Here is a 12,439-nt window from a genome sequence, read left to right on the forward strand (position 1 = left end):
TGTTTCACAGGCCTCTTCTGAGTTTCAAGAAAGAGATGTCTGATGTAACAGCAGCAGAAAAGATCCACTCAGAACTAAACAGGATTTTAACACTGGGAGGGGGCAACAGCCTCTTTTGTGCCAATCCAGAGGGCAACAGAGCTTAACTGACAAGAGGAGAGGGACTCCCACCCACGTTCAGATCCTTATTCCAGCATGAAGTATGAGCCACTGGTTTTTAAAGTCAACACCAAAACACAAACATCAGCTGTCTTGCTAGGTTACCATCTGTCAGCCTGGTTGAGTCCCAGGCCCTGCGTCAGTACAACACTGAAGAGTACTGACACAAACTGATGGGATACTGAAGGGCTATCCTCTACAGTATGTCTCCTTTGTAAAAAACATTTACTAGAGGGAAAAATAATTGCAGTGGGAGTAGTGCTCTAAAACCACCTGTCTCTACCTGGGCTGTAATGGCATTGTGAAGAAAATCCAGGACAATGGTCATCTTATCAATTCACCTATTTTGCCAGTAGACTGTCAGCAATTCTCTGTGATTCAGGTCCATTAAACTAAGAAACAGCACTAAAATGGGCACTAAGAAATAGATAGCACTATATAAATGAGAGTTTATTTTAAAACTCTTAGCAGGAGAATAACTGTAATGCAATTCTCTTTGATTCTATTATTATCCTTCGCCATTATTAGTCTACAACATCTTAAAAATCAATTCATTATGCTGTATTGAACATTCAAAAGTTAAATTGGCATCCAAAGCAGTACAGGTTACATGTTTAATGAAGAGCATTTTCCTTAAAAACAATTTGGTACAGTATGTGCTAATGAAACAGCTATTTTAACTTAAAACCCTATCTGTTTTTTTTAATTATAGAGGCACAGGCTCTAGACTGCACAATTAAAAATTCTACCATCCTTCCTCATCTTCACAGAAAGCGCCAGAGAGACACCAAGTATACTCATTATCTTGCCATGAAGAACACTGGCTTGTCCAGTTCACAGTCTGCAGATCGTTCACTATTTTAAAACGTAGCCTGGCCAGACCTGAACAAGTTCTATTTCTGGTAGCTATTTTCTATTTTGGATCCAGCATCACCAGTATGGGGAAAACACATAAAGATTTGGCAAGGCTTGGCAATCAACTTTATAAAGCACAGACCCACTGGCTTTAGTTATATTGCTGATCTACAGGATCTTCTGAGTGGCTGAAAACAGGGTTTTGCACATCTTCAGCAGACACTGAAGTGACTGATAACCACACTAAGCAAATTTCTAATTTCTCTCAGAAATCAGGCAAAGTCTAAACTAAAACTAAAACTAAAGTTGTTGGATGGCCACACTAATGCTGCATTAGCTAAAATAGAAAGTAGCTGCACAAGGAGATGCAACAGAGCAACACCAAGTAGCATCTATATTTAATAACTCATAAGTCTTAAAAGCCTGTCACAGATTACACCCTAAAATATTGGGCACAAATGCAAGTTGTGCTAAAAAAAACATTGTGCCCACATTTTCTTCCATACAGTCTGCTTTCACTCCACATTATCTGGAAACACATTATCTGCTGAGGTTTCAGATGGAGCTGAAATATTGTTACATTTTCTCAAAGATAGAAGACTGATATCAGTCTAAGTGTAAACAGTCTTACAATACTGGCTGCAGCTAACCCACTGGATATGAATACCGAATTGTCTTATTTGTTACATGATCATGCCATTCCACCAGTAAAAAAATTAAGAAATTTAGCAAATTTAGCAAAATTGTTGATAGCAGAATAGCAGAACATTAACTTCATAGCAGAGCAAGAACACATCACTTTTTTAAATAAATATAAAACAAAGATCCTGAGATGAGAGAAATCAAATCTGGTAATCTTGTATGAATGTAACATCCGTAACTTATCTGGTATGTTATATTCATACCAGATGACCAGATAAGGTAAGGATGTTATATTCATGTGTACCTTAACACCAAAATAACATTTTTACACAATCCTATCAAACACTTGAAAAGAGCCCTACAGTATGTTATGTGTGTTTATAAAGGTATTTATAAATAAGAACTATATTTCTATCATTATATAGACCCACTTTAGGAGACACAAAGCCTAGAATTATAGTGCTTGACATTTCAAAATCACAACTGAGTGATGTAAAGTTATTGCCTTGGCATCACAGTTTTAGGTTCACTGAATGATTATTAGTATTATTTAGATTTTCATCACCCTTCAAAGGATATGGTAGAAAGCACTAATAATGATTCCAGCACTTCAGTAGGCCCAGTAGGAAAGAGACTCCAGGAAATGTTAGCCACTGAACAGGCATTTATTGTGGATGTGAGGAGCAAACTTCTGATATCTTGTACAGTAGATGTTAAATCCATGGGGGTGTTCAACAGTAATCTTAATGGGCTCGGGGATGATTCAAATACAATCAGTTAGATTAATAAAACTGACTAAACAGCCACGTTTCATTTGTGACTTTTTATGTTCCTATTATCTGCCCCAACTTTACAGTATGTCATCTTCACGCCGTCTTTCACAAGCGATTGAGCAGCACGTGCCCCAGCGCGCCGCAGCACAGCTCACCCGCGAGCGCCTTGATGCGAGACCTTTCGAAGAGCCGGGCCGAGCTGTTGTCATTGTCCAGCTCCTCGTCGCTCAGCTCGAAGCGCGTGTTGATGCGAGTGTACTGCTGCTGGATCTCCACGTTGTCGAAGTCGGTGGTGGAAGTCATGCTGGCGCGGACGTGGCCCTCTGGGAAGAGACACACATGCGCGGGTCACAGAAAAGCCTGTTAAGATAACAGTGAAGAAACAGTAGAACAATAATAATCATTTTAATATTGTATCATCCTCAGCCCCAGACCATGTTTTAATAGGTTCGGTTCGGTGATGAGTGGCTCTTCTGTTATGCCCTTGCTGTTCCTGTCTCTGTAATTCTGTAGTAGGTAGTAGTAACTTGGCAATCAAAGACCAATGCGATCGCCAAGAGATCCCTACTCTACTCGGTACTAGGAGTGAAACCAGTTCTATTAGCAACTGCAAAAAAAAAAGGCTATTACACTAAAGTGGCATAAACAGAACTCTCCAACCTATGGACAGTGGTTATTGGTAACAAAAGGAATTTGTGAGATGGAGAAGATTACTTTTTTTGTTGAGATTGCTGATGAAGAATTTCTCTGAAAGATGGAAGCTGCTAATAGATAAGCTAGATAAATGCTATATAATATAATTTTCATTTATATTCAGATTTGCATTTATTATTTTATTTTTCATTTAGAATGTTTGTGAAACCTTTGTAATTTGTTGTTGTCATCACTGGTGGGCTTGGAAAATGGAAAACCACCATAAAAAAGTCCATTTCATGAAAATGGAAACTGAGTTCCTGGACCCATTAATCCACACAGCCAGGAGTGTGGGTTGATGTTGCTGCGAGTGCTGGATTCTCTTACATGTGATCTTACCCCCCGGCCAGTAAAGGAATTCAGAAATCTCTGCTGGGTTTCCAATAGCAGAACCACCCAAGCTGTCATAAGAGGGGACTGAAGAATGAAGGTGATTCACCAGCTTTAACCAAACAGGTCTTTCAATCAAAAACAATTGGGGAACATAATATTTTCTCCCTGTTTTGGGATTCTCTCTCTGATGACTTCAAAAAGGAAAACAACTAAACTGAAAGCAAACTCCAATTCCAAGCCAGCCTAACTAAAAAGAGCCCATGACTAACAACAGATTTGATATGAGTACTATAAGTGAAGCCTGTGCGTCTTCTGGGGGAACATCTGATTGAGTGCAGGAGAGCCTTGCACCACCTCCAGAGTCTCCGCCCCTCGCCCAGACTGCACAGTAACGGCAACACAGAGTGCAAGTGAAAGTGTCTGATAAGTCTCTGTCTCTTATCTCTCATGGCTGGGCTGTCCAGGCCGTTGGTTATCGTGGTAGGCCAGTTGCATGGCTCTCCACGGCAGGCGTACCAGTGTGGAATTATTTATAAAGAAGACTTCTTCTTTCTAGCAAAAGTGTTTTTCACAAACTCATGACCCTTAACTCCAAAGAATGCTACTGTGCACCACACCGGTCTAAGAACATAAGAACGGTAACGAACAAGAGGAGGCCATTTGTCCTGTTTAGCCTGTTTGATAGTAACTCGTTGATACAAGCTTTCCAGCCTTCCCTTTCCTGTTAGAAGTCCACTTCAACAACATTATTCATAGTTCTTTGCATAAAGAAGTGCCTCAGTTTTAAAACCACTTCCACAAAGTCCATATTATGTGATTTTTACACTACAGAAGCATAAATTGTACATATGCTTAAGAGTACTATATGTCTTCAGATTTGGTTTATCTATAATAACAAATCTCCTGAGTTCAAGTGCACATTTAAGCAGTCTCTTGTGTGTGAAGTGCAAACTGACATAGAGGTAGTTTCTCACATGATCAAAGTACTCAACAATGAATTCCATAATTATTTACCAAAAATATATATAGGGAATAAGTATTTTTTAGCATAAGATATTGTGTGCATTACGTATCATCCATCCATTTTCTGACCACTTGTACGGGACACCAGTCCATCACCACAGAGCACACACAGACACGGACATGGACCCACACACTCACACCAGGGCCAGTTTTCCCAGAAGCCAATTAACTTTCTGGTATGTTCTTCAACCACCAGAAACACGAGGAGAACATGCAAACTCCATACAGATAGCACCCCAGGTCCAGAATTGATCCCAGGGCCAGTGCTACAGTACAAGGAAGCAATACTAACCACTGTGCCACCGTGCCATCCTGTATTATGTATAATGCAAATTTTAATTCAGATTTTTTTTTCTTTGTCAGGATTGTGATTCACAATTCAAAATAGATTATTTGATAGCAGTTCATGGATTCTTGGTCCTTAAAGCAAGAATAAGAGGAAGAAACAAGTAATTTAAAAGCACATTTGAACATTTACGTTCACTTGTAAGACAAAAGGTAAAATAATCTGACAAATTTCAAGAGCAGATTCACTGGCACCAGTATGGTGAAAAGTATAAAATGAAAAAACAGATTTTCATGAAGAAGTCTGATAATGTTAAACACATCGATGCCTGATGATATGAATGTGCAAATTTGATTAATTCAATGTAGAATTAATATTCATTTCTTATTAAACTGCTTTGACTGATTTTACCTAAGAATTGAAATTGTTGGACATTTTTTAGCTTGCTTTGTTTGAAAAATTAAAATGTACATAAGTTAAAACACATAAATTGTGATTTGAATGTGAAATTACTTAACTGTGCCCCTGCTCTGTTCCTGGATACTGTATATTCATTTTGAATAAGTGATTGGTATTAAATGTACATTATGACAATGAGTTCAGCTTTGGAGACGCAACATAATTGGTTTAGTTTCCATAATTGGTAAGTACTGTAGTTTAGTAAAAAACAATTTAATATTATTGCAGGACACAGTTTATCAAAGAGAATGCAATGCTACAAATAAGAAGGTTTTCTAAGATTACAAATGGACAACCCTTAATTATACCCACTAGAACGCTTTCTTCTGACACTGCAGCGAGCAAATATGACATCACCATAATGTAAACATCGATAACATAGGACGTTACTCAGCTGCATCGATTTTTTTGCTTCGGTCTCGACTGCCTGCCGAGACCACCTCCCTATTTTCTTTTAAAATAAACCCGTGGCACTCGGTTTATAAACAGAGCTGCTCTGAGCAAATGCTAAAGATATTCCCACTGCAGTTGCCACACTCCTTTCTCAAGCACAGCTCCTGTCTTAAATATCCCAACAACTGCAGGTTCAGCAGCAGCTGTCTGCCCTGCCCACTCAGTGTCTTGAAACCAGGGGGTTAGGAGGTCACCTCAACAACACGCTGCTAAGCACACTGCCTTCACAGACACCGTGGCTACAGACAACAATTGGCTCCAAGTTCAGAGGAAGACAATGGAAAATTATATGTATCAGCACTCTATAATATGACACTGGTTCTTCTCAAATTAGTTGGCTTTGTCAAACAACTGTACTGTACAAGCTGTGCACCGTTCAGTGTACAAATGACAACAGAAAATGCACAATGACGAACCACCACACAATAGGACAGATGTAGAATAAAGCTAAAACCAAACTTGTCAGAAAGATATGTCTGCATGGTGTGAGGATATATTTAAACTAGACAAGAGATCCGCCAAGTGAACAGCTCGTGTGATCTCTACTGCTTTTCTTAAGAGTCCTTCCAGAGAGACTATGGAAGTTGCATTAAGTTTCACATTAGTAGTGCTCGGAGTTCTGAATGGCCAGCTTGGCGGTCTTTTTCAAGCGCTCTTCAGGAAGGTCCTTCCAGGCTGTATATCACCGACTCAGAGCTACTGCCTGAGGACAGGAGCTGTTGGTACGCTTGTGGTGACAGTACCGGGGAATTTTATCAGGCCACAGCAGAGTCCTGTTATCTGGGCACTCGTATTCACCCCCCTGCTCCACCCACAGCGGGAATCCCCTTATCTACAAAGACGAGCTCGCAGGGGTCCCCCTCAGCAGTGAGGTGACTCATGCCTACCCACCCAGAAAGAGCCAATCATTTTCTCCGCACAATCTCCTGTCATTACCTGGACCAGGGAGCCCAGTCCTTATGAATACTGAATGATGAAAATTCAAAGGCAACATCTCCATTTACCATGGTTTTCCTCAATTAGGCTTTCCTTCAACATTTTCACTGTGAACTTCACTAGTCTGAGATAACATAGATTTCACACTGTGAATGTTTATAGGAGTCATATCACAAAGGCACACAATGTAATAAATTGTGCTGATATCACAGTCCTAACTATTGCCAGAGTTTAAAATTGTGCAGACCCCATTTTTCCTCTTGGCACAAGCAAGGTTTTAAGAACCTGGTCTGTTCAGAAATCGGGGTTCTCCCACCCTGGTCCTGGAGAGCCCCAATCCAGTTACTCTTATAGGCCACCCTACATAACCATCTGTTCAAAAAGAGGGAATATTTGTTGAAGCAATCAGTCAATTAAGCAAGTAATGTTTTAATGGAGGGAACACTGGTCCTGGAGGGCTTAAGGATGTTGTTCATTTTTTTCCAAATAATCTCTGAATTACTTAATTGAACACCCCCCCTTAATTGATCACAGCTAAATTGCTACAGACCTTAAGAAATTGATGGCTTAAAGCAAGAATGGTCTATCCTGGTTCTAGTTTCTGTTTGATTAATGGCTTAATGGGACAAATTTATCAGCTTCTCCCAGCTCTTCAGGGGCTGGTGCTTTGAAGAGACACAGAAACCCTACACACACCAGCCCTCCTGTACTAGAATTGAGACACCCCTGATCTAAAGGATACCTACAAAAGCAGCTCCAGGAACAGGGTTGTAGACCCCTGTTATAGGTCACGGCCTCGACAGCTGATAAAATTACAGTAATCTTACATAAATTAATGTAAAATCATGAGGAAATTCAGTTAAAATGTGAAGTTACCGTGGTAAGAAAAAAGAATGAAAAAAGCAAGGAGTCACTTTGTTGCCCTACTGGCTTTAGTGACCTACAGCCTGCTCATCCATCTCATAACCAGCAGCCATATCACCCTGCAACTCACAACTGGCAGCCCACTGAAGCTAAGCAAGTGTGAGCCTGGTCAGTACCTTGATGGGAGACCTCCTGGGAAAAACTAAGGTTGCTGCTGGAAGTAGTGTTAGTGGGGCCAGCAGGGGGTGCTCACCCTGCAGTCTATGTGGGTCCTAATGCCCCAGTATAGTGACGGGGACACATTACTGTAAACAGGCGCCGTCCTTCGGATGAGACGTAAAACCGAGGTCCTGACTCTCTGTGGTCATTAAAAATCCCAGGGCATTTCTCATAAAGAGTAGGGGTATAACCCTGGCGTCCTGGCCAAAAATTTCCCCTTGGCCCTTATCAATCATGGCCTCCTAATAATCCCTGTCTATGAATTGGCTTCATCTGCTCTCCTCCCCACTAATAGCTGATGTGTGGTGAGCCGTCGCATCATCCAGGTGGATACTGCACATTGGTGGTGGTTGAGTGGAGTGTCCAGAAAAGCGCTATATAAGTGTAAGCAATTATTATTATTATCATCTCAATCTGACCACAGCACACGGCCCCATTAACACTCCACAGGCTACTCAGGGCAGTGCCTCAAAACACCAGCACGCATAGCATGTACTCAAGTGCTCTTGAATGTCTTCATTTTGAAAGTCTAGTTCTTTCTTAATTACCAACGGATAACTGCAACTTAATAAATATTATAGAACTAAGATTGCAGCTCCTGGGCAAAGATCCAGAATATCATGTAAAACAATCTGTTTTTAATCCTAAAATGCATGCTGAAGAACATTTCTTTCTTGATGGGTGAAAACCCAAACACACACCCTAAGGCTATGATCCTTGGTCCAGGTAATAAAGAAAGAATTCTAACTGGCACCATGGTGCACAAACTTGCACCTTACTTGTCAGTAACCTCTGCATTGGCCACAATATCGGTCCAGATTAGACCTCTCAGCCAATGACCAGGTCTCTCCACTAGTTCTCATTTTGGTCAGCTCACAGACCTGAGAGCTACATTTTGGGGAAGCTACTTAGTTATAATAATAATTAATAATTGCTTATACTTATATAGCGCTTTCTGGACACTCCACTCAAGCGCTTTACAGGTAATGGGGACTCCCCTCCACCACCACCAATGTGCAGCATCCACCTGGATGATGCAACGGCAGCCATAGTGCGCCAGAACGCTCACCAAACATCAGCTATTAGTGGGGAGGAGAGCAGAGTCATGAAGCCAGTTCATAGATGGGGATTAATAGGAGGCCATGATTGGTAAGGGCCCCTACTCTTTTCGAGAAACGCCCTGGGATTTTTAATGACCACAGAGAGTAAGGACCTCAGTTTTACATCTCATCTGAAGGACGTCGTCTGTTTACGGTATAGTATCCCCGTCACTATACTGGGGCATTAGGACCCACATGGACCGCAGGGTGAACGCCCCCTACTGGCCCCACTAACACCTCTTCCAGCAGCAACCTTAGTTTTTCCCAGGAGGACTCCCATCCAGGTACTGACCAGGCTCACACCTGCTTAGCTTCAGTGGGTTGCCAGTTGTGAGTTGCAGGGTGATATGGCTACTGGCTAGTTATGTGGCATTCTCGCTGCTATCTGCTCACGAAGAGGTTTCCCCTGTCCCTGTTCATATCTGCAGTACACTGATGACACACCTGGTCTCTCTGGCTCCAGATGCCTTTACTCCTGCCCACTGCTCTCTCTAACCTGTCCCTGTTCATATCTAGACTGATGGCACACCTGGTCTCACTGACCAGATTCTTAATTGTATTGAAGCTCAACTTAAAATTTTGGCTTCCTATAAAGCTTGTAGTAAGCCTCAAATTTTAGAATACCTTCAACTAGCTCAGACGGAGACTCTATAAAGCACTGTGACATGGTGCCCAGTGTGAAAAGAGGCTATATAAAACAAAACAATACTTAATTTGAGTTGCAATACTGGGAGCTGCTCCACTACTGGCTCTATACTATGTGCATTCCTATGCACATAGGATTTGGTTTCAAATCTCAGTTGTGTAACATGGAACATCTCAGAGGCAGTAAAATGAAATCTAAAAGCATAATGCGCCAGTAGCAGTTTCAGGGAAATAAATAGAGCGATGATGTTGTGGTTACGAGAAAAATATTGCAAACACTCCACTGTTCAGTGTCAGTGGTGTTTTGGAATCAGTCTTTGTTTTTAATAGATAGCTCCACAGCTGCTATGTTAAATCATGATGTCTCTTGCAGTGTCATTACATACCACACTAAGAACAACTGTGCAAAGTTCACCCAGGCCCATGCAGATGAAGTCGTATTTGAAATAACTTCATTATTTTGCTTAGTGTCGGCAATGTTTCATACAAAAGAATTTGAATAAATTTTAGTTAACTAAGATAAAGTCTAAACAATACAAAATAGGCACTTTTCAAGCCCAGAGAAATCCATCCATTTTCAGTGCACTTGTCCTGGTGAGCCTCATGGCTATAGACAATTCTGCTTGTCTAAAAAGCACCTCCTCTCACAGACACGCCCTGGTTGTTTGCTGACATACTACAGATAGTGATGTTGGCTCATTTCTGGGCCACTCCCTTTCTTCCACTGTAACAGGGTATAGAGAACATGTCACACACAAGTAAAGGGCAGATCTGAATCTGATCTCACAAATTTGCACAGAATAGGAGCCTTTGAAACCATGGTGAAAATTTGCACTGGATACAGTGTTAAATCTTAAGATGTCTTAGTCTGGATCCATATTGGTTTGAAGCCATTTCAAGATTTAATCAACATCACAGAAACACACCAGATCTGGTAATATCTGCCTACAACGCTCAACAGGAACTCAGGAAGTTGAATGGGACTAAGAGACACGTCTGTAGAGGTGATGGGTGGAAGAGGGAAAAATAAAGGAGCAGACAGCAGGAATGGCAGATGTGTTTATATCTAACAGAATGCTCTGCGAGATGATAGAGTGGCAACAGTAGTAATGTACAGCTGCAGTACAACAGCAGCCTGCAGGTTTTTCCAGAGAATGTTACAGCTCTATGAAAACGCTTTTGTAGTGGCAGTGTGGCACAGTGGTTGGGGTTCTGAAGCTTGCAACTGTTCAAATCCCAGCTGAGACACTTCACCCAAGTTGCTCCAGTAAAATACCCAACTCTACAGATGGGTGCAAATGTAAGTCGCTTTCAAGATAAAATAAATACATTTGGAGGAGTCTAGTACATAAGAATACAAGAAATAAGAAAGCCTTTGCTACCTGCATGTAACACTCAACACCCGGCAATTCACCATCCTAGGCTTTTGCATGCACGTCCCATGTACAGTATAATAACACCTGAACATAATCTGATTCATAACAACAATACAAGATAACCTGCCTGATTGGATTTATGTCTGGATATTACTGTCACCTTTCAAATACCTTGGCACACAGCTACATTACAGCTAATCCCTCTACAAACCCTGCTCTTCCTATGTCATTCCAGCTAAAATAGAAACAACAATCCGCAAAGAGCCAGCCTGCGACATTCCGCATCGATGACCTCTAATCACCATTGTCTTCCATTAACTCAACAGCTTGCTCTCACCATCTGGCTGAAGCCCCAACACTGCCGCAAAAGTGGGTGACTGGCGGCTTCAAAGGGCCACCTGTCCCTCCAAAGGGCTCACAACACAATTTTAAGATTGCAAAAACCACGGAGGAGTTTTACCATGTGCAATCCTTTTGGACCCAATTTGTACATTTGGATGGTAGCAGCAGATTGCTTCACGAACCTTACAAAGATGCTTTTATGACGGGTCATGGAAACACCTTTTACAATATGCAAGACCTCTGTGTACAATATAATCTTATATATTGAAACGTTTTTTTTTCCCCACAAACTAGTGACTGCCCTCAAGTCTCAGTCTCCTTGCACTTCATTTCCATATATCCATATGGCCCTTGTTCCTATACCAGGTTTAAAAATAAGTTCAGAAATACTTCTGGCATTGTGCAGGAATCTTAGACACGAGGTAAAGCAGGGGAGGAACTCCTCAGGAAAATGAATGACGGGAAGAAGGATATTTTGAGAGGAGGAGAGGGGAAACTGGAGCTGAGAGTGTCTCTGCTCCAGTGTGTGTGCTGGCGTGTGGTGGAGCCTTAGTGAGCCCGACACAGCAATATTGATCACATCATCCGCTGATTGTATCTAGTTTCTCTCCATTTCAGACCGAAAAACATTGTTCACTCCTTGGCCCCCTGTAACTTATCGACCATGTGTCAAACTTTTTGCAGCCCTTTTCTTCACAACTAAAATCGCACAGAGAAAATAATTCTATCCAGTCACCAAAAAGAAATTTCAATTAAATAGATCAGTGTTGGCCTTTTCCTTTTCCCATGGTCTTCCTATGCCAAATGTGAGCTGCAATTTTAAGGCAGACCAGATTTTTTATTAAATCTTGGGATAAAGACTGCTATAACCATTCTTACCTTTAAAATAAGAATAAAAAAGTTTACAAAAGTCATTTGTTCCTTTGTATGTTAGCAGCTAATTGATCTGAGGATCGTGTGCAGCAATTACAAAAAATTTTTAATTGGCATGCTTTACTCTTTTACAGTTACCTGAAAAATAAAGGTACCAACAGTAGCTTCCCGTGTAATAGTGCCTTTAATCTCTGAGGAAACAAACACCTGAGAATCCAACAACACTTGGAATCACTTCATGTTTTGAGGCAATTTATATTTTGTGCTAGCAGACAAATAACAGCAATCTCAGATTACTACTCTATTCAATTGAAGTGCATATAGAAAGAGAAATCGATACCAACATTAATGGGTAATGTGGAAGGACATCCTGTACTGTGTTTTTCATACTGGTCGGTTTCACTGCTT

At 41.1% G+C, this 12,439-nt stretch overlaps 1 protein-coding gene across 2 annotated transcripts in view; it reads right to left on the bottom strand.

Moving 5' to 3' along the window:
- sptb (spectrin, beta, erythrocytic) overlaps window positions 1-12,439 on the bottom strand; it is a 59,177-nt gene that overhangs the window by 42,695 nt on the left and 4,043 nt on the right. Inside the window, exon 2 of one of the 2 annotated variants that reach the window (XM_088924413.1) lies at window positions 2,585-2,789. In XM_088924413.1, the coding sequence (XP_088780539.1) occupies window positions 2,585-2,732 (148 nt within the window). In that variant the 5' untranslated portion in view covers window positions 2,733-2,789. The remainder of the gene's footprint in view (window positions 1-2,584; window positions 2,790-12,439) is intronic. The other variant, XM_088924412.1, reaches the window with a different exon arrangement.

The sequence above is a fragment of the Atractosteus spatula genome, chromosome 9 (assembly GCF_055471065.1).
Source record: "Atractosteus spatula isolate fAtrSpa1 chromosome 9, fAtrSpa1.hap1, whole genome shotgun sequence".
Classification (NCBI taxonomy): domain Eukaryota; kingdom Metazoa; phylum Chordata; class Actinopteri; order Semionotiformes; family Lepisosteidae; genus Atractosteus; species Atractosteus spatula.